Source organism: Panthera uncia, chromosome D2 (genome assembly GCF_023721935.1).
Source record: "Panthera uncia isolate 11264 chromosome D2, Puncia_PCG_1.0, whole genome shotgun sequence".
Taxonomy (NCBI): domain Eukaryota; kingdom Metazoa; phylum Chordata; class Mammalia; order Carnivora; family Felidae; genus Panthera; species Panthera uncia.
Window position 1 is genome coordinate 18816556 of NC_064818.1, and position 23329 is coordinate 18839884.

Sequence of the window (23329 nt, forward strand, 5' to 3'; positions counted from 1 at the left end):
TATATAAGCATATAATGAGGTGTATTTTAAAAAAATGAAGTGTATTATAAGTACAAAAATATGGATATACTACATAATACAGAATTAAAACAAAAAGTTGCTGATACATGTTTTCGTACAAAAAATCAGAGTTGTATTAATGTTCTTATGTATGTGCCCAGAAACAAAAACCTCAAAGGATATAGGAGGAATAGTTACCAGTGACTACCTCTGGAAGATGGAGAGGAGGGGAAAGGGTACAATTATGCTGTTTGAATTTTTTTTCCGAAAAGATCAAGATCACTTTAACAATTAAAACACACACACACACACACACACACACACACACACAACTTTGTATTGTTAGAAATGACTGAAATGTTCTTCAATGAAATATGATTCATGAAATCTTATTTCATCGAAAAATATAAAATATAACTGATAACAAAACTATAACATATTCTTATTACTCAACTGTAACAAAATCTATTTTTGTGTTCAAGTGCCTTTGTGCAATTGGTTCCATGTTCTTAATTTTTAATTTAACAAAGCCAACAACTCCTTTTTGGAGATAGGTTTATCAATCCTAAACTGATAAACCTTTACTTAATGACAGTAACAAAAATTTTAAAAAGCAAAACAAATATCCACACAATGTCTTTAAGAAAGTTTATTCTGAGAATTTCAGTTGACAGGCAAACTGAAGTATGATCTACACAACGTACTTTACAACTATAAGTGATTTATGATAGTAGAGAGACACTCTTGAACTTTGAATTACTGACTATCTTGTTATCCATTTTATGAACAGGGAAGATTATCATCCTCAGGTGTCCTTCCACTAACAATATATGTTAGGTTGTGTACATAATTGAGAATTAAATACAACAAAATATTTATTAGGTTGTTAGTACAGTATGTTTGAAGCTACCCCTCATCAAGAGAACCTTACAAAATTGAAAAAAAAAAGCTTATTTTACATTGAATGCAACAATAAAATTAACTATTTAGAATCTCAACTAACTTTAATTAGGTAATTTGGGTGACAAATTAACTCTCTCAGCCACTGTTTTGAAAGGTGGCTTAAAGTCACATTTAGAGTACATTTGTAATTAGTGAACAGGCAACAGGCTCACTATTACATACTTTGATAAGCAATGGTTACAATCTCAAATGACAATCACCATTGAGACTGTGTTTATGTTGGGATTTTTTGTTTATCCATATACTCTGTTGCACATGAGCCGATCTCTAGGGACCCTGAGGGAAACAATTATTTTTTTCAGCTTCTAAAATATTATTAGGAATATTATCATTACAATTCATTAAAATAAATCAATAAGTATGTAATATAAGCCTATTAACACTAATTCCATAATTACTCTCAAACTCTCATTACCAGAAGAGACACACACAAGAATGCATTGTTTCCTTCCATTTAGGCTAAGCATCTTGAGAACTGTATTTATTTCCTTACCTGTGTGTACTAAAAAAAAAAAAAAACTGTCATTTTTCACCCTTTCAACATTTCCCAATTCTTTTTAAAGCCTTATTTTATTTTTATTTTTTTATATTTTATGTTAGAGAGAGAGGAAAAGGGAGGGGAGGGGAGAGGGAGAGAGAAAATCTTAAGCAGGCTCCTCACTCAGCAAAGAGTCCAACACTGGCCTCATCCCACCACCCTGGGATCATGCCCTGAGCAGAAACCAACAGATGCTCAAACGGACTGAGCCACCCAGTCACCCCTCAACATTTCTCAATTTAATCTCTAATACAAGACTATGAGGTCTCTAACTTCAAGGAACGCACAATTCAGTGGGGAGAAAGGCATGCAATCTACAGGATATGATCATTAATGCTTAACTTTCAACAAGAGAAAAGAAAGGTTAGGTAAAGATAAACGCAGGAAGAAATGTTGCTCTTTGAGAAATAACATACATACATTCAAAAGAGTACTCATCCATTTTCAAATACCCTTGTTGAGTTGTTAATCTGTAAGAACAATACACAGTGGAAAAATACAGTACTGAGGCAGGACCCTTGGTTTCCCAATTCTAACACACGGTAGCTTGTGTGCCTTCAGGCTTGTCACATAACCAGGGTTGGTCTCAGTTATCTCATCTAAAAAGGTCAGTATTATCTTACCAGCCTAAACCCGAATCATTTTACTAGCATAAACCAAAGTATCTAGTGGTTTCCAAGTCTAAGACCCCCACTACTCACATTCTCATATATCAGATTCCCCAAGTAATCATGGCACAGAGTACCAGTGTGAGTAAGCTAGGTGAATTATGGTTCCTAAATTGAACTTTTACATCACCAAGAGAATAAATTATGACAGGTCCTGTATTGTACTTCGAATGTGGTAGGCTCACAAAATGCGTTACACAGGCCATGACATAGTCTTAAAAAGATAATCAAGAATAACTGAATGTCTATAACTGTGTACCATTCTAGTACTACAGCAGGGTTTATTTCCTACCCTGAATTCGAGTTTCTGCACTACCGGAACCACGCCTCCTGAGAACCAGGGGATAGCAGAAAAACCTCTCTGCGGGGCAGGGAGAAAGATCTCGGGTAAGTCAAGACAAGCGTTCCCAAACAGTCAGTCAGTCAGTCAGTCAGTCAATCAATTAATGAAATAAGCCATATATTTTTTCTTGCCCTCAATGAATCAATGAAATAAGCCCTGTATTTTTTCTTTCCCTCCAGCTATGCAGCTGCACAAAGAAGAGAAGCACCAGATTAGCATCATCTGCATTTCATTCCTTTTCTTGTGCAATAGCTACCCGCCTATAATAAACAGACCTTGTGCGCAGGGGAGAATTTACTTCCCCGTCCAGTGAAAATGAAGTTCCTTTTTTTTTCCCCCCACTAACAACGCCGTCTCCAACCAACATCCACCCTCCTGAAGAGACCAGGCACTCCTCTCCCCGCCACCTCCTGCCGCTAGTCTGACGCCCCCAACCCTAGAAATCGCCCCCCTTTCGAGTCCTTGCTGCAAGGGTCGCGAGGAGAGCTCTGGGTGACAGCGGAAGAAGCCGGCGGGGGGGGGGGGGGGTAGTTGATCGCCCAGACCGCAGGGAGTCCAGCCCGGCCGGTGAGCGCCAAGCTGCCTCTGCCGGCCGGGGGTTCGCGGAGGCGGAAGGGGAGCGGCGAGCCCCGCGCTACCCACACTTACCCACTTTGTCCTTTCCGTACATGTGCCCGGCCACCTGATGCGAGAGGGGCACGCAACCATTGAGGAAGCGGAGCCTGCCGCCTGCCGGCTTCGGGATGCCCTCGGGGGGGGGCTCGCTCACGGGTGGGGTCCGCATTTCTGGGGGGCCAGGAGCCTCGAGTCGGAGGGGGGATGGCGGCTCCGTTGCCATAACACAGAGCCGAAGCGGTAGCTGCAGCGAGAGCAGGAAAAAAATAGGGCGGAGGGAGGGGGAGCCGGAGAACCCGGGGGTCGCTCAGGCTTGGCCGCGAGGAGGCCCGGGGGTTCCCGCGGCTAGTGCCCGTTGAGGCCCGGGAAGGGGGCCCATGACGCCGCGGAGGCGCAGGCGCTCCCCTGCCCAACTCTCGGCGGAGCGCAGCTCCTGACTCCCGCTGCTCTGCAGCTGCGGCCACAGTTACCGCCGCAGCCCTGGAGACGGAACCGAGACGAGGAGAGGTGGCGGTGGCGGCGGCGCCCCGCGCTCCCAGGGGCCCTGACGGCGACGGCGGCCCCACCTCCAGCGCTCCCGCCCCCTCCCGCCGTCCTCCAGTCCCCTCAGCTGCCGCGCGCGTCAGCGCCGCCTGCACAGCCGCCGCAGCCGCGAGCTTCCGACTGCGCGACCCGCGGCTGCCGCTGCTACTGAGCATGCCCAGAGGCTGCCCGACGGGACCCTCCGCAGCGGGGCGGGAGCTCGGCGCCGCCCGGGAGAGCTGATGGATACCGGGTGGGGCGAGCGCGTTCCAGGTCTTTCTCACACCCACTCCTCAGCTGGCGTTACAATGCCAGCGGAGCTGTTGTACCTTCATTCATTCAGTGGGAGTTTCAGCGCTTATTGGGGTCCAGCTCAAGACGCCAGAGGCTCCCAATGATGAAGAGCAATCAGTCAAGTGTTGAGAGTTGGGAGGCAGTAGTTGTGCCAAGTATGGCTTCGGAGGCTACAATCCCTCCAACTCCCACCCTGCATAGAGACAATAGGAGTTATAAACAGGCAGCTTCTTTAAAAACGTATCTCCAAAACATCCATTGAGTCAATTCCAACCCCCCTAAACTGCTTTTATAAAAAATATTTTTTAACCGACACTAATTTCAGACTGTAGAAGATAGCGAATAATCTTGGGGGGAGGGGGGCAGTACATTTTTCTGCAGAAATAAGCCGCTCCCCCCCCCCTCAACCCTTAGCTCAGGTTCCAAGGTTCCCAGAGATAATTGACTCAAAAGCATTAGAAAGTGATGCACGCCAGGAGTGAGGTTTTGAAATAGCACTCCACAATTGATACCTGTGTGTCTGCCACTGGCATTTTCTACTTAGACTGGACCTGGTCTTGCAGGTGCAGAACTGAGCAAGAAAACTGTGGATAAGATCTTAGATACCTGATTATGGCAAGTGTTATTACAGCACCTGTCCTTTGCCCAGAGAAACCCGCACACCTGGAAGAGACTAAACGTCTGGCCTAGCTTGTCTATTCTCAAAGCCCTGCCCCCAGGCTCCAGGACTCCGCCCCTTAGGGTTGCGCACACTCAGTTGTTACCTCTCTAAGTCTCTTCCTGCTCCCCAGTATTGGGGCTGTCAAAATCCCGACTCAAGACTTAAGGCCGGGACGCAGCTCCGCGCATGCTCATCATCAGCCAGGGTGGCAATACACACGTGCTTACGGCCAGCCGCGGCGCCTGCGCCGTAGCGGCCTGGAGTTGGTGCACGCAGGACGTTTCTCGCACCTTGACTCCTGCCCTCCGTGGGAGCCTGTTTGTGCTTAGTGTCCTGTGCATACGCCTTGCAAGCGACGGCGCCATGAGTCTGTCTTCCAGCGTACGAGGTGAAGTGGGACCTGGGAACGGGTGAGGCTGGAGGCCTGCGCACCGATTGCAGCTTCCTCAACTCCTGTCTGGGCTGTTACCGCTGCCATGCGAGCCCGCGAGTCCTGTAACCTTGAGATGTAGAAGGGCAAGGGCTGGGCGGGCCTGCGAGCGTCCTGGGCAAGACCGGGAAAGGGGGCGATGTCAGGGTAAGGATTGGTTATCTCTCCAGGCATGGGGGCCACGGAGGCATCTACCCGTCTGGACCAAGTATTCCTAAACTAGCCAAACCCTAAAACCTAATGGTTCCGCCGCTAGCTTTTTTTTCTTGTTCTCCCATGAGACACTTCTGTGTTAAGTCACAGGGCCTGGAAAAGAGGAAAGGTTAAAAAAAAAAAAATCGGTTCCCCCTTCTCAGGTTTAAATCACCGTCAGACTGTCGATTTCCTGCATGCCTGAAGCAATGTTTGAGTAATCACATCCCAGTTTTGCATATTTCTTTTTTTTTTTTTTTTGAGGAAAGAAAACCAATCCGAGTTCAGTTTTCCCAGTTTTTTTGTTTTTGTAATTATAGCCCTCTGGCATCTGGCACTCAACATCAGCAGTAGTCCAGGAGAGAGGATTGAAAACGGAGTTCTTTGAGCTCTCAGCTTTCTCAGCCATGCTTTCCTTGTGCTAGTCTAGCTTTGGAAACATAGGTCCAATTAAAATTAAGAGACTTTTCTAGCAGTCGATTAATGTAGACCTTCACATTGTAATAATCCTTGGTGGTGGTATAACTGTTAATATAATACTGTGTGCACCAGCTACGTGATACACGCGATCTCTCTGCCCAGGTATAAAATGCCATGTCTCATAGTTTGGTTGTCTGGAACAGTAGTTAAGTAAAGGTAAAGAGATTGTCCAGAAGTTAATTTAAAAGAGCCCTATTGATTCATTTAGTAAATATTGGGCATCTAGAGTCAATGCCAGGTTCTGTAAAGGCTCCTTGTTAACTTGAGACCTAATTTTGTAATCCACTCTTTAAGTTGGAGAATTCCACTTCTGTTGCCAAAAGTTACCTGGCAACCTGGCAGAGTTAAGGTGGATAACCCATGACATTTTTAAGTTACTAATGAAGTATGTAGGAGGTGATTATTTGCAAAAATTGTTTCAAAGGATGCTCATCTTGAGAGTCCTTTAAATAGAGGCACCTTGGTGCATTTAAAATAGGGATTTTTGTTTTTGATTTTAAAAAAACCCAAACCTGTATTTTCTCAGGAATAAGACTGTTGTGTAAAATAAGATACTTGTGTGACTTAAGCCACTGATAATTCTATAGGAAGACAGTTTGCACTTACGTGATATAGGCTGGAAGGTTCCAACATGGGTTTTTAAAATGTGGAGTCATTTGGTGTAAATGGGCACTAAACCATTGAGATAGCATACTATTGAAATGTGAAGTAGGTGAACTCTAGGACTTCTTAACACTATCTGCAGGCTAGTCTTTCTTGGAATCAAGACAAGTTTGTGGTTGCTTTTTTTTAATCTAACCATAGGGGAATCCAAAGGTGACTTTCCCATTAACTTGCCCTTCTCTAAGGGACAGGAAATTGCTTGGTGAAGAGGGTGATCAGCTTAAACTTGAAGTACTCAACTTTGTTAGAAGTAACTACTTTATATTTCACCTAAAAACATAAAGGCTGTTAGGAGGACTGCCAAAAGACACAAAACCTTTGTAAAACTCTTTAACCAGCACCTTCTTACTTCCTCAAATGTAGTATAGTAATGTGGCAAGGTAGGGACAGATAATGTCTTAGGAATCCACCTTGTAATGTTTAGATTTCATTTTTTTCTGAATTTTTAAACCACACTAAAAAAATCTGCATTTTTGAGTTTGGGGAAGATGAATTAAGATACTTGTTTTCAACTAAATAGGTTAATAATTATAAAGGGCTTAGAAAAGTATTTAGCGAGGTAAGCTGTTTTTAAGTATATGTTAAATAAAAAATAAAAGGATGTGTCTATGCATGCAGAATTCTCCTTTATATTCAGAAGAAAAATAATGGGTGGTGGGTTATAAATAAAATTAATGGGGATCAGGCCAGGACATGAATCTGGGAGAGGCAGTGAAGATAAGTGGAATTAAAATCCTAAGATCCCATGCAGTGAGATGATTCTTAATACCCATTTGGTGAATGATACCAGCCTTTTTTTTTTCCCTTATTGAGGCATAATCAACATACGTATACCGAACTTATTTTTTATTTGATACCAGATACTAGTTTGTTATAGTCACTACTATGGAGTCCCCAGTCTAGTGACTCCTCCTCATACCCAGTATATGACTTTTAGGAAGTTTACTAAATGTCTTGCTCCTTGATACCTCCAAAACTCATTGAATCTGCTCCTTCAGGTTATAAACAATAAACAAATATTGGGGTTGTTGGGGTCTATAGATGAAATAGGACTGGTAGTGAGTTGATACTTGGTGGAGCTGGGTGAGGGTACATAGGAGTTCATTATAGTAATCCCTGTATATATGTCTGAAATGTTCCATAATACAGGTTTATATTTAATCTGAAATGTTTAAATCCCACACTTTGATACAGTAGTTAAGATGAGGCCAAAGATAAGTCATTTGGTATAAGAGCAATGTGATGGTAAGATGGACAGATGGAGTTGCAAATTCAAATTAGTAATTTATTATTTCTTTTTACCCAGCTAACATTGAACACCACCTGTGTGCCAGGCCTGAGAAAAAAACATTACCAGGCACACCCTACCAATCTGGGGAAGAGACCTAGGGAGGCAAAGATTTAAACACAGCTCCCCTTCCCCTCTCCCAAGAAGAAAAGAACATTCTGATTCTGTGGCAGTTGACACTGGGCAAGAGAGGACCATTTTGGACAGAAAAGAGGTTAAAGGAACAGAAAGGGTGAGATTTCTAAGTTAAAGCAAAATTATTCCCACAGTAGAGAAAAGCTGAGGAATGGGTTATAAACAAAGGATTTGGAGACAAGTTTATGTTTTCTCAATCTCTGAATAATGCTGAGAGAAAACCAATATTATGTTATACAATCCAGGGTTATACAGTAGTAAACCAAGGGAAGAGTAAGAATGGGAGGGATTATATAGAAAGGTATTTTCTGCATTTTGTTCTTTATATTGGCTTATCAGTTGTATTTCTTTGTGTACATAGAAAGCACTGTTAAGCAAAATTGGGCAGAGTGGAGTTTGATCTAACTGTAGAAATACTGTTACCTGTAGAGAGCTATCTATAGAGAAGGGAAGTGAGGATAAAATCCAAAGAGGCAGAAGTAGTGCTCAAGATAAAGAGTGTCTGAGAGGTGCCAACTGAAATGTCTTTAAAAATTGAGTCTTGGTAAAATCTCTTTTTGCCTCTGAGATTGTGTTTATTCTTAATAGAAGATACCTGCTACCAAGAACTAAGTATCACTTGGGTTTTATTGTTTTTATTTGTTTACTATCTTGGGTTTTCAATTCTTTCTCTATTCTAATTATTGACTTTTAAATCCATTGTCATTCTTGACTATCTCTACATTGTTTCCTTTTCCTTCTTTTCTCTAGAGTTGCCAGTGGCATCCACAGTTTTTTGCCAGAAAAAAAACTGATTCAGGCTGCAATAAGGAAATGATAAAACAAATTTCTTATTCTGGAAACTTTTCCATTTGTCTCTAATGAGACAAATTAGAGAATTAGGATTTGTGAAGAGGGAAAAGGGAAATTCTTAAGAATTTATCTGGCTCTATGATTCTGAAAAATCAATTGGAGCAAATGCAAAGCCATTTTCCTAGCACACGTGGTACTGTGACATTTATATAGGGTCAAAAGTGACCCTTGTTAAGGGGTAGGGTTACAGTGCATGTTTTGATTCCCCATGGGGCAGCTACTTTTCAGTAATATCTAGAGTCAGTTCCCATTTCTTTCATTTTCTATTGCCTCTTTTCTGTGTCAGTTATTCTGTCATTTATTCCACTGTCAAAAATTCCAGGGAGGTAAAGTTTTAAAAGAAAAGTCACCATTTGGATTCAGTGGCTAATATTGGATTCAGAGGAAAGAGACTACAAGAATGTTTTCATGGTTAAAGATTCTTTTAACCTATCATTAGCTTCAGACAGAAATTCCTATAGGACTCCCTCTTTATGTCGAGACAAATTAATCTTAACCAATTTTAGTTGTTCCTTGGATCTCAGGCCTTTTTGTAATATGTAGGCACCATTAAAATAAATCGTTAGTGATTACTTCATAATTCACCTAAAAAGTAAGGTGTAACTAAGATCAACAGTATCTAGGGAGTTGTGTTATTTTATTCTTTTGGGATATTTCCTCCTTTTAAGTTTATACTAATGATAAAATTTAGCCAACATAATTGAGCATATACCAAGCAAAGGAATATTTTACCCCATTTTGTGATAGGTACATTAGCTGTTCAGAGTGACTTTCCATTAGCTTAGAAGTGCATTGCTACAGCTCCTGACATAGAGAATACTTTCTCAAGAGAGTTCCGTGGTAAATAATACCATGGTTGTTCCTTCCCATTACAGTTTTGTAAGAATGAGCTTGCTCCAATTTAATGTAGGGCACTATTAGGAATGGTGATTAATCATATAAGAAATTTGACTCTAGTGCAAGTAAGCCATACAGTTAATTATTCATTATATGTTTTTATTTGGCCTTGGAATATGTTTTTTGTACTTATCTCTCTAGGGCTTTATTCGATAGTCTGGGAATTTATTTGAGATACTGTGAAGATCTGACTCAGGAAGTGCTGGGAAGCAGTCCAGTGTGTTTACCCTGACCCCTGTTCAACTTCTTCCTTGCAGTCCACTCCATGCTTGGAATAGACAACTCTCCTCTGAGGCTGAGGCTAACCAGACTATGCAGAGCTTTCTTCTCTCCAGCGTTCTGTGGAATTGGGGTAGTTAAGTGCTTGGGTTTCTAAGGGCTCCTTGAAGGCAACATGAAAACATGGCCTGTTAGTCAAGCAAATAATTGAGTAGAAAAATGTCATTAAATTTAAAATGAAGTTTGTAGAGAATTCAATCCTCATACACTGGTGGATAATGGAAATTTAGAATATATTAAGTGAGAATATTATATTCTCTGTAATTAGAGACTAATTATATTCATCTTTTATATGAAATTAATACATTCTGATTTTTATTCTAATGAGAAAGCACTTTGAAATTTAAAAACAAACACTTTTGAATGACTTTGAAGCCCAGAATCCTACTGGATATATTTCTTTGAATGTTTAGTGTTAAGGGGTGGTTTTGTTTTATTTGTCCTTTATTTGTTTTTTCTTCAGATACCAGTTATGTTTTGTTTCATTTGTCCTTTTTTTCCTTCAGATACCAGTTCTGTTTTACATTAAAAAATTTTTTATGATGTTTATTTTATTTTTGAGAGAGAGAGAGACAGAGAGTGAGGGGGGAGGGGCAGAGAGAAAGGGAGACACAGAATCTGAAACAGGCTCTAGGCTCTGAGCCATCAGCACAGAGCCCAGTACAGGGCTGGAACTCACAGACCAGGAGATCATGACCTGAGCAGAAGTCAGATACTTAACTGACTGAGCCACCCAGGCACCCCTATTTTACATTTTAAAATCACTAAAGGACCTACTATTTAAATGAACTCTGATTAGTCATTTTATTAACATAATCACCTCCTGATTTTTGGGGGGAGGGGAGTCTTTGTAATCTGAATTTTTTTTTTAACATTTATTTATTTTGAGAGACAGAGAGAGGCAGAGCATGAGCAGGGGAGGTGGAGAGAGAGAGAGAGATACAAAATCTGAAGCAGGCTCCAGGCTCTGAGCCGTTTGTTAGCACAGAGCCCGACGCGGGGCTCGAACTCACGAACTGCAAGACCATGACCTGAGCTGAAGTCACACACTCAACCACTGAGCTACCCAGGCACCCCGTCATCTGAATTTTTTAATGTATCAGGGTCTGTTTGTCTGTTTTTAAGCAATAGGTATCTACAGGCTTACGTGTATTTTAAATCTATTTATGAACAGTTTAAAAATTATTAAGCATGGTTTTTCCTTGTCCATCTATAAAATAATCTTTAAGTTTCCTTCGACCTTGATTTAGCCATCAGCATTCAATAGAAAATACACAATTACCTCAGTAAAGGCTGGGGAAAGTCTTAACAAGAACTATTACACCAATGTGTTGTGATCATTTTGTTAACAGTAAAAACCTTTGATTATTGGGATGCTTAACTCAAAAACTGGATTTCCTGAATATTCATGTTAGTAAAAATACACATTATTAGCGTATATTTTGGTTTTGATAATTATTCCTGTTTTCCTTCCTTACTCTAGTTGAATGGATCGCAGCAGTTACTATTGCTGCTGGTACAGCTGCGATTGGTTATCTAGCTTACAAAAGATTTTATGTTAAAGATCATCGCAACAAATCTATGGTAAACCTTCACATCCAGAAAGACAACCCCAAGATAGTACATGCTTTTGACATGGAGGATTTGGGAGATAAAGCTGTGTACTGCCGTTGTTGGAGGTCCAAAAAGGTGAGGATAAACAAGTCCTTTATATTAGTGCCATCTTTAATGTTGCATTTCTTTTTAAACTATTTTATCAAACATATATCACCAGATATTGTTAGGATGTCCCCCCCGCCCTGTTTTTAAGTAATCTCTGTGCCCAACATGGGGCTTGAACTCACAACCCTGAAATCAAGAGTCCCATGCTCTGCCGACTGAGCCAGCCAGGTATCCCTTTTCCTTTTGTTTTTCTTTCTTTCTTTCTTTTTTAATGTTTATTTATTTTTGAGAGAGAGAGAGAAACAGAGCCTGAGTGGAGTTGGGGGACAGAAAGAGAGGGAGACACAGAATCCGAAGCAGGCTCCAGGCTCTGAGCTGACAGCACAGAGCCTGACACAGGGCTTGAACTCATGAACCACAAGATCATGACCTGAGCCAAAGTCGGATGCTTAACCAACTGAGCCACCCAGGTACCCCTCTTTCTTTTTTTTTTAATGCATCTTATTCTTCTCTGTTTTCCATGTACTCTTCAGGAATATATTTCCTAGAACATATAACTACTGTGCAATAAAATTCTATTTTCCCTTATTGAGGTCAGGTGAATGTAACTGTATTCTTGGCCAAGAAGAGAGAAGAAACCCTTTATTTATTCTTAGGATTTCCTCCCCACATGGATCTTTACCTCCACTATACCAGGAAAGAGAGTATGCGGCCTAAAACATTAAAGAGGCACAGAAAAAGTAAATTATTTTCTTGAGCTTTCAAGCTCATGGACTCTAGGATAAGTTTTTAAAAATTCAAGAGACACTTGGAAACTGCCCTTGAAAATTCTTATCTGGGGGCACCTTGGTGGTTCAGTGGATTAAGCATCCAACTTTGGCTCAGGTCATGATCTCGTGGTTTGTGAGTTCGAGCTGCACATCGGGCTCCATGCTGACAGCTTGGAGCCTGGAACCTGCTTCGGATTCTGTGTCTCTGTCTGTCTCTGCCCTTCCTCTGCCTGTGTGCGTTCTCTCTCTCTCTCTCTCTCTCTCTCTCTCTCTCTCTCTCTCTCAAAAATAGGTAAATATTTAAAAAATAAAAGACAAAGAAAATTTCTTATCTGGTAAATACATTTGCCCTGTATCTAAGCTTGCTTTTTTTTTTTTTTTTTTTAAGATTTAATTGTTTTAAAGTAGTCTCTCCACCCAATATGGAGCTTGAACTTACAACCCCGAGATGAAGAGTCACATGCTCTACGGACTGGTGCCTTTAAGCTGTAGCTCCTATACTTAAATATCGAACAGGACTTTTTAAAATCTTATTTCCTTTTGTGTTAATTACATTTCACCAGGCTTCCATTTGGAACTATCATCTATAATACCTGTAGCTGTTAGGCAGCTTTTAGACAGTGATGCCAGCTAGTGACCTAAAGATAGTAAAATGCTTTCCTAAGGTCATCTTGAAAAGCTTCATATATTGAATGACTTCAGAATTTCTGATATATTGTGAGAAATATGGTGAAAAAATACTGTATGTACTGCCACTATTAGCATTTAAATTAAACAGATTTCACTAAAGATAACCCTATAACGCATAAGAAAATAGACAATAAAAAATGATATATCTGTTTCGGAAAGCACTTCTCAGGAACTACCTTTTCCCACAGTGGAAAGCCATTACACAATTAAGGAAGAAGTCCCGTACTAAGTACTGGAAAATGTATTCTAACTCCCTCCCCCAATACAATGATGCTGTATAATCCAGTGACACAGTACTTAGATAATGTCATTGTATCTGAAAACTGTTTGATGAATATATGGAATGTGCACCAAAAATTAATAGTCCCACTGCAAGTTGTACCTTAAAAAGAACACTGTTCATTTGGTGTGTGGAATTATTTATAAGTACTAGTAGGGTCTCTAGAAAATAACCCTCAATAATAATCTATAGACTGCACCTGGTTTGTTTTTTTAAATTATGCTCATACTAGGTTTTATTCTCCTGTTGCTCACCAAAATATAGAAACAGTATCTTTAGAAACTCAGGAATTTATAAGTCAGAGTGTGGTCGTTCTTTAGTCAGTGATCATTTAGTGTCTTCTATATATGCATGGGAAAAGTTAAATAGTAAAATAGCAGGTATCATAGATGTGTACAGTAGACTCACAGGTGATTTAAGTGGAAGAAAGAGCTTACACTGGGCTAGAATTTTCTGGGAAGGCATAGTGATAAACATGGGAGTTAAATTGCCCCTGGAAAGATTGGTGGTATTTGAATAAACTAGCAAGTTTGGGGAACTCTTTCTCAGAATCTGTAGGAAAGGACTCAAGTGATCAAAGCTGAGATCAATGTAGAATCTAGTCTGGTCCTTGCTCTCCTGAGTAACTGTGTAAGGAGTTTGTGCCTCCAGACATTGGGGAGCTTCTTGTCAGGAATTTAAAAGTCATGATACTTACACTGGGTGCTAGCTCTAGGAAAGGAGAAAAATGGACAGATATTGGAAACATTTTGAGGGAAGGATCAGCCAAATGCACTGACTGATTTATATGGGAGATTGGGGGAGAAAAACAAACTTATTAAAATATCTAAACCTGTAGTATTAGAAGAGATGATGCTGTTAACAGAAATAAGAATTTAAGAAGAAAAGCTGATTTTCTAGGATGATGACAAGGAGTTCAGTTCCAAAGTGAATTTTGAGGTGACATTTGAATGGAAACGTCCAGCAGACAATCTGAAATGTGGGTCTAAGGCTGAGACATCAGAGTTCGAGATAGAGATCAGCAAAACTAAGCCAAGCATAAGAATGCCAGCAGATCCTTCATGCAGATGAAAATCAAGGGCTAAGTATGAAATCTTAGGGAATTATTTGCATTTTGGAAAGAGGAATAAGAGCCAAAAAGGAAAATGAAATCTGCCAGAGTTAGAAGAAAACTAAGAATATCATGGTTTCACAGTGGTAAATGGAAGGTTTCAAAGATTTGGCTGTGAATATCAGCTTGTGCAAAGACAACTAGGTGAATATTATAGTAAGAGTTGGGTTAAACAATTAGGCAATTGACCTTTTGGTGTCATTTCAATGGAATAATGCTAGAAGTCTGAGTGTATATCAGAATTTCAATAAATATGACAGTGAATGGAAAGCAGGGGAAATACAATGACTGCCTGAGTGAACTCTAAAGCATAGATTTGGGGGGTCAAGTAAAAGATGTTTGCTTTGGTTTGGTTTTCCCAGAAGGTAAAGAAAAGGTCAGTAAAGCAAATAGGGACTTAAAAGGACTAAGACTGTAAGTATTTCAGGAAGAATCACAAATGGACACAGTGGTTTAAATGGTTTATTTATAAGCCTTTATAATTCAACAAAACATTCCAGGATTATTTTTTCATCATGCAGTTTAGAGTTTCTAGATGGTTAAACTAGAGGTGGTTATTCCCACAGGTAGACTTCAAGGAAAGGAATGCCAGACCAGTCATTTCCCCCCCCTTTTTTTAAAGCTTATCTTTTATACTGTTAGTGATCCCCTTTGCCTTTAGGATTTGTCAGTTATGAATTTTCACTGAATCTTAGAAACTTTTTATTCCCACAGAATCAATTAAGAATTTACCTTTAATATTATTCATGTTAATGGATGTTCTTATTCTTCAGGTATCATTGGAAACTCCCCATCTTCCTGAGGTACCTAAGGTTATCATAGGGGTGCCAACTCACACATTTACGTGTCAGTACACAAAAGACTTGTAATTAATACCTTTGATTAGATGACTCTGTTGATTTCATTTTCAGTAATCTTTTCCTCATACAAACCAGTTGTGTTTATAATATGACAAAATTATACCTATCTCAAGAAAAGTTACATGTGATAGAAACTTTAATTCAATTCTAATTCATTCTTAATGTACAATCACTGGTAACCTATTGTGTGGGTCTAACATTTTTAGTGGTTTTTCCAGACCTCATGAATCAGATCTCCTAGCAGTGCGCAGAAATTACATTTTGCCTCATTAGTCTTCTCTTCCCCCCAGGATTGGTATGCCCTCTGCTGTTTGAGAAACTGGCCTCTTCATAGTATTTCACAAAAGGGCTATCCATATGTGACTTGAGAAAGAAAGGAGCCAATAGAGTAGAAATGATTAAAGTGACTGTAGGGAAGTATTATTTGAGACAGTGCCTTCTTGAAAGAGGGTGGAAGGAAATGAGAGTAAGAGCACAGAGGTGAAACTCAGGAAGGAAGGGAAAGCCTTATTTTTGAAATAAGGAAATGAGAGAACTTTGATGTCAGAGGGAAGAGTATGCAACCTAGTCTTGCTAATTCCCCCTCTCCCAGTTGTATTTTGGCCATCCAGGAGGCAGGAGAGGGTGAACAAGGACAGTAGAAGGATGCACACTAAGAAATGAAAAAAAGGAGGAAAGACATGCCAGTTACTATCGGAAGCTCAATTGAAATTGAAATGCAACTGAACATACTATATAGAATCATTTTGTTTCACTTACAACTTCATGATTTGAATTGGGTTTTTTTGTTAGTGGTGGGCTTGTTTTTGTTTTAGGGTATGTGTAATAGAAAGTCCATCCTATTAATGGTTTGGAGGTGGGTGCACTGAGCCCATTTCTTCATAGAAACAAAATTCTGAGTGTTGGTTACATAGCTTGTCCAAATCACATAAGGACAGTCTTATAAAATCTTAATTTCTCTTAACAATTTTACTGTTATATCTACTATCTTACATTTTACTAAAGTAAGTACCTAAGAATGGAATAAAATGTCATATTCTCTCAGTATCAGATCTTACTGCTTTTGTTTTCTTTCTCAACCAAAGCAAGACTATTTCTGAGAGCAGTTTATGATAGTGAGTCAATATAGCCCCAGGCAACCTCCTTGGGAAATAAAATCCAAACTCATTAAAAATACAAAGTTTGGAGAAGGAAGATAAATGTTTTTTTCTTTTAATTGTTGCAGAGAGAAGAGATATGGAGGAACATTTATTTATTATTTATCTTGAAAAACCCAAAAAACAGAAACATAATTTGAGATTGGGGAGATTGAAAAGAAACAAATCTTGTATATTTTACATAAGACTGATGATGTTGCTAGCTTTCCAAATCGGAAGCAAGAATCTCTAGTTTTATTTATCCTAATCATTTATTCTAGTCCCTTTTCTAAACCTTCTCTTCCCTAATTTTAAAAATAATTTGGGATTAGTTTTCTAATTGGGTTAACAAACATAATAGGATATTTTCTGGACATACAGGAAATTCAGCCAATTTAATTTACAAACTTTTCTCCAGGATTTGTTAAATAACAAACACTGGCATCTTTGATATTAGAATCACATAAGAGCTAAACTTTTTTCCATCAATTATTTGATTCTTGAGGTTTTACTTTTATGTATTGATATATTGAGAATCATGAATTAATTTCAATAAGCATATTCCATTAATATGGACAATGTATTCTTAAGAGATTGCTAATCCAATCTTGAAGTAACTCATTTTGGTCCTTGGTTGAAAAAAAAAATTTTTTTTTTGCTTTTTTCATTAACTTAAAATGAAAACTCTCTAATGAATAAATATAATCACATGAAGTTGGAAAGAGGATTCTGACTTAAGTCAGTAATTCCTGGGATTAGGTGATAAAGTACTAAAAGACATCTGTGTCTCTGAACAAAATGATTTTTAACGCTTAGTTTACACTTTAAAATCATAAAAAGCTTTATATATTATAAAAGCAGGAAAGTTTATTAAAGAAATAGGATCTACTATTTGCTGCTTTTTAAAGAAATACTTGTTTTTTTTTTCTTTTAAAACAGGAAACAGGCATATTTTAGTTTTTAGGCAGAACTAGATATTATATAAAAAGCATATTCTCATTTTAGATGTATGGCTTTCTTTCATTAGATTATCTTTGTATATTTCTCTATAGATTTCTCTCCCGTTCTTCTGGCATCTAGGCATGGTAGTTATCAGTGCCCACAGTGCTTTTTTTTCTCCCCGCCTTAAGCTCTATGCCCAACATGGGGCTTCAACTCACAGCCCCAAGATCAAGAGCCACATGCTCCAGCGATTGAGCCAGCCAGGCATCCCGTCTCCTGTTCTTGAGTCTATATAGAGAGAAAAATTTTTTTTTTAAATAAGTTATTTTTCTAGTATTTAAGATGAGATTTAAAAAATACGCATTCTATTTCAGTAAGTTCTTTGAGGCTTTTTAATTGATAAATACTTCATTTTTCAGAAATACAATTTATACCATATATGTAAAACTACAGTAACATGTTTTGTGTGTGCTGTATATAAAAAATAGTGTCTTTTACAATGTAAACCTTTATTCTCACTGTAAAATCACCTGTGTTGATAACATACGTCACTTTGAAATGCTGTTCTTTGCTACAGGGTACATTTTAGTTTGATTTTTATGGATTGTTATGGCCTTTTTCCTCATCCATACCAAGAAAAAAAGCTTAAGTTGATGTTTTTGCTATAAGGACTTGTTTTTAACACGAATATACTGTGTACCATATCTTACTGACCTAAAAGAAAGAAAGAAAGAGTGAAAGCTTTATATATGTTACATTGATGATGTCATCTACCCCAAAAATAGAATTTTTACTTGGAAATATTAGATATGCTGATACCTTAGGTTTTTCTGTAATTTTTAACTAATTTACTGCCTCTTGAAATTATATATAAATAGTAAAATTAAAATGGAATTTCCTTAACATCAATCAAATATTATTTTATTATTCGACGCTTCTAATGTTAGAGTTTAAGATTATATACCTTCACTGTCTGATTTCAGGTATCTAAAACTATACACCCTTCACTGTAATGAGGCAATTTTAGTCTTTTTTTTTTTTAATGTTTATTTTTGGGAAAGAGAGAGACAGAGCGAGTGGGGTAGGGGCCTAGAGAGAGGGAGACAGAGACACAGAATCCGAAGCAGGCTTCAGGCTCTGAGCTGTCAGCACAGAGCCCAACACAGGGTTCAGACTCATGAACTGTGAGATCATGACCTGAGCCCAAGTCGGAGGCTTAACCCACTGAGCCACTCAGGTGCCCCGAGGCAATTTTAGTCTTAAAGCTAAGCCTCCTATTACTTTACTCTTCTAAATAGGCCTCTTCAATGCAATAGTGAACATTATACTAAATAGTGACACTTTAGATTCAGAGTGTAGGTACATTTAAGAAATCAAGAACAAAACCAAGATGCTAGCTATCATTGTTTATTGTGAAATGAAAATAAATGGTATAAATATAGGAGGAAACAAAATAATTCACTGGTGTAATTGGACCTTCTAAGTGTAAAAACCTGAGGAGACACCTAAAATATTGTTGAATTCCTATTTTTATCATTTAACAGTAGGAAAGATATACGGTACTTACAAAAACCATTGATAATATGTAGTATAAGTAGTTAAGTATGAAAATATACCTAATTATGATGACTTTTATAAAACCTATACGGAAGAAATAATGTTATCAGAGTATACATGAGACCTGAAGATGAAAATTTTAAGAAAATCTAAATTGTACTTGGCAAAAGAAAATCCTCATTTGTCTGGAAGAGTAAATAGGTAACGTTTAATAAAGGTAGGTAGAGACTAAACAGGGAAGGTCTAACAAGAGTAATGTGAAGGAAACCTAGCCATACCAAATAGTGAAGCATATTTTTTAAACACAGTTTTTATCCCAGCAGTGTAGGCAATGTAAAGCCTATAAATAGACATTTATGGGTAGAACTTACTTTGCTAAGATTATGAATAGAGGTATAACAATAAATGTACAGCCTCTAATACTGAAGCAACAGGATCTTAGAACAGCATTTTGTAAAGTGTGCTGTATAGAACACTAGGATAATGCATATCAAAGCTAAAAGTGTCCATGGTTTAGTCAGTCTGGGAAATTTTGAGTTAAAATAGTATTTTTTAATAGCAGGATTTCTTTTAAATAATAATGTATGCTACAAATCAGGAGAATTACCTGGTATGTTTTTAAAGCAGTGAAACCAAATCAGAACATCTTTCAGGACTTAACTTCTTTGGAGCATACTCTGAGAAGCACTGTTAAAAATTTACTTCTCTCACTTTTTCTCCCACTGGACCCCAAAATATTAGTTATATCTAAAATGTGAAATCATGGAGAGTAATGAAAATACCACATCTCTAAGAGAAAGATGTCTCCATGAAGTATGTTAAAAGGGGAAGTACTGGCATATGTGTATGAAAGTGAAGAAATTAATATGAAAAACTAAGCAAAATAATAAGGGTTGAGAAAAATTGCTACAAAGGTGATCAGAAAAGGGATAATAAATACACAAGTTGATTTTAAACAAATGAACTTAGGCTCTTACAAATAAATGGGAAATGGACATAGTTCACTGGAAGGGAAATGTAACTGTAACTAGCTTATAAACATGAAAAAGGTATTCAGCATCCACAAATATCACAAATGGAAATGCAAATAATGATCTGTGTATTATTCACAAGTTGATTTCTTCCTTCTACTTGGTATATATACTTGGTATATATAGGCTCTTTATAAGAACACCTAGATAAGTTAGTCTAGGAAAATCTTTTTAAGAGTTATCATGTTCTATATGAGACTTAAGCATCACCCCTACTCTACCAAATTAATACTGATGTTGCAATTAGACATTGACATTCTCTCTTTTCCTAGTTCCCATTCTGTGATGGATCTCACACAAAACACAATGAAGAGACTGGAGACAACGTGGGACCTCTGATCATTAAGAAAAAGGAAACTTAAATGAACAGTTTTGATGCTGCAAACCAACTAGTCATGATGTTACCTGATTGTTTAATTGGAATGGCTACCACTTCTGTCTATTTCACTTCCCCTGGGTTCTAGATGTGATACATTGCAAATTGCAGCTTTCATACTCACAGCATTTGCCTTACTTGTTGAACCATTGTGGTACACATTTGTTTAAACAAAAAAAGGAAAAAGTAAAAACGAACCTTATGGCCCATGGGTTATCTTGGTCTTGTAAGGATCTGTTTCTTTACGTTTAAAATAATTATATTAGAATATAGTTGTATGTTGAAGTTAATACATTAAATTATTCTCAGAATGATGTATATGTAGATTGTACTTTCAAAGAAAAATCATCACCTTTTAATATTACTTAGTTAACCTAGAAAGTAAATTGGGTGTGATTAAGCTATATTAATCTCTTAATATAGGAAAAACCTGTTACCTTGATTCTCTTCTTGACAAACAGAGGTAATAAGAAAATATAGCTTTATGTTTTCATAGTTTTTAATCAAAATGAACTTTGAATGTTATTCTGCTTAATTATAAGTGGTCCAGGTCTAAAATGAAAGGGCACAGTAGCTTCTTTATTCATTTGCATGGATATTTAATTGACCCATTAAAGGAGCCGATACTGGAAATTTAGATCAAAGTGGTAATAGTCTTAAAGTAGTCATGAAGAAAGTTGTAAAATGTCATGCTCCAGAATTCTAGCCCAAGAAGTGTCAAGCACTTGAAGCGGGGACATTGAAGGAATTGGAGCACATGATGTCCAGTCTCTTGAACACAAAGCTGCACATCCATGACAGAAATAGTAGTCACAAAGCTAGATCAAAAGGCACGAGAAGATTTATTTCCCACTCTTGATTCAGGCACATGCTAGTAAAGAAACTATTCGGGGAAGAAAAATAATTACATTTTCTTAAATTGTATGATTTTTAAAAGCAAAAAAATTTGAAGACAAGATCTTGTTTATATAATATTCTTTGAAGACTCAGATCATTGCATTCATTTAAAAAAATGTGAAAACTGAAAATACTAGGAGCAAAAAAATATGAAGACAGGAGTAGTAATACATGTATTTTTAAAGGAGATTAGTTCTTTGGGTTTTGTGAGTCAGAAGGAAAAATCAGGACAAGATATATACATAATACAGGCATACAATTGAAATTGACAAAGGTAATGAAAATATTCCCATAATTTCTTTTAGTATACATGAATTCTCAGTAGTAGTAGGTAACACGTTTCTACTTGATAAAATTCAGAATTACCTTGGAAATCACAGGAATCAACAAACCAACTATCAGCATTCCTATATTATGTAGGATCACTGATATTTTTTAATGTACAATTTTGTGTATTACAGCACATAAAGTTTATACCAAAATTGTGTATACTGGTTTTAAGCAGCTTATAGGACTTACTTAGACATGTCTTTAAGGCACATCTTCAATACAAAATCCAAAATACTACAAACTCTGATTCTACCTATAAGTTCCTTAAGGTGATTTTCTTTCCATGCCTCTTCCTCCTGTTTTAAGTAAGTACCAGTGGGTCTGCAAAAGAAGCACCATGCTTTTGTCAGACTCTGTGCTGACAGCTCAGAGCCTGGAGACTGCTTTGAATTCTGTGTCTTCCTCTCTTTCTCTCCCCCCCCCCCCCCCCCAACCTTGTGCTGTCTCTCAAAAGTAAATAAACATTAATTTGTTTTTTTTTTAATTTATTTTGAGAGCAGGTGAGAGAACAAAGCGGCAGGGAGAGAGAATCCCAGGCAGGCTCCACACTGTCAACACAGAGCCTGACAAGGAGCTCAAATCCATGAACCATTAGATCATGACCTGAGCCAAAATCAAGAATCAGAGGCTTAACTGACTGAGCCACCCAGGCACCCCAAGAATTGTCATGCTTTTAAATGTTAATTGTTTAAAAAGTAAGTCCATGAACTTGCAGTTTCTGATACAGGGATATCCTTTTAATAGACTAAACGGTTTCCTTAACTTTGAATTTGAAATTGCATTATCAGTCATGCACTTTTATGGCTAGTGGGAGAGAGGGGGAAGAAATTAGTGCCAATTCTCAAAACTTTTTCAAAGTGATAAGACTATGTGTATGTTTATGGTGAAATGAGAAGTGATCACCTAATTGAAATGCATATCTACTGTAGCATTTTGATCATCCAAAATATTTAGATAAATGTATTCCCAGGGTCATGTTAAAATTTTGGTACATGCTTTTGAGTTAGAATTCCTTTAGAACTTTCATGTTACTTAACCTAAAAAGATAAGTGGGTGTGGTTAAATTAATGTGATGTTTTTATACAAAAGTCCTTGTGTGCAAATACTGTTCTTATTTAAGCATGCTGAAGCTTCTGATTGCTTTTTCATTTGAGAAATCAGGCAAATAGGGTTCCTCCACACCACCACGATCTTTTTGTGTCTGTACATACATGTTCCAGTGATTTCCAAAATAGAAATTTGTGCGAGGTTGAGAGTTTTTAATGTTACAAAGAAATTTGTTTTGCAGTGACTTAAAGTGGCACACATCTGTGCAACAGACATTTATTAAGCATCTTCCATAAACCATATAATTGAGAATGAACATTTTGGAGAATTAAAAGCTTACAGATAAGATTATATCATTTGTAACATAGGTTATATAATTATGAGAACTTATGTGTTGGGGTTTTCCTTCACAAATTGTAACAAGGTACAGTTGTGTATACCAAGACTTTATACTACAAAGTACATGGATTTATTTGATTTTTTTCATTAGTTATGAAGGATTTGGGTTTGGTTTGGTTTGAAGATAAACATTGATTTTGGTTCCTAATTGGCAACATGTTTAGTGCTTGTGTACTGTGAGAGTATGTTATCTACTGGTTGTTAGAAGCTATTCTTCACAAACTGATTTCAGGCAAAGCCACTCACCTCTCAGCCCCTAAAATGGTTGAACAAAATGGCGTTTTAGGCAATTTGTTTACAAATTCTAGGCCAAGCCTAAATTTTCAGCATCCACAAAGGAAAAAAGAAAAAGGCTGATAGGTTATCAGTTTGAATTTAATTTTTATTATAAGATTATTCCTACTTTTGTGGTATTGAACTA

At 37.8% G+C, this 23329-nt stretch overlaps 2 protein-coding genes across 4 annotated transcripts in view; one reads left to right on the forward strand and one right to left on the reverse strand.

Annotated features, from left to right (window-relative positions):
* The window catches only part of IPMK (inositol polyphosphate multikinase), a 65852-nt gene extending 62121 nt beyond the window's left edge, over positions 1-3731 (reverse strand). Inside the window, exon 1 of one of the 2 annotated variants that reach the window (XM_049645072.1) lies at positions 3161-3731. In XM_049645072.1, the coding sequence (XP_049501029.1) occupies positions 3161-3350 (190 nt within the window). In that variant the 5' untranslated portion in view covers positions 3351-3731. The remainder of the gene's footprint in view (positions 1-3160) is intronic. The other variant, XM_049645073.1, reaches the window with a different exon arrangement.
* A 1116-nt stretch (positions 3732-4847) lies between these two features.
* CISD1 (CDGSH iron sulfur domain 1) lies at positions 4848-20549 on the forward strand. Of its 2 annotated transcripts, XM_049645075.1 has the most exons (4): positions 7420-7889; positions 9799-9893; positions 11304-11509; positions 20132-20549. In XM_049645075.1, exons 2-4 carry the CDS (start codon positions 9854-9856, stop codon positions 20219-20221), a joined length of 336 nt encoding a protein of 111 aa, XP_049501032.1. In that variant the 5' UTR covers positions 7420-7889; positions 9799-9853; the 3' UTR covers positions 20222-20549. The 2 variants fall into 2 exon arrangements, with proteins under 2 accessions (XP_049501031.1, XP_049501032.1); XM_049645074.1 differs by lacking the exons at positions 7420-7889; positions 9799-9893 and adding an exon at positions 4848-4992.
* Positions 20550-23329: the final 2780 nt, after the last annotated feature.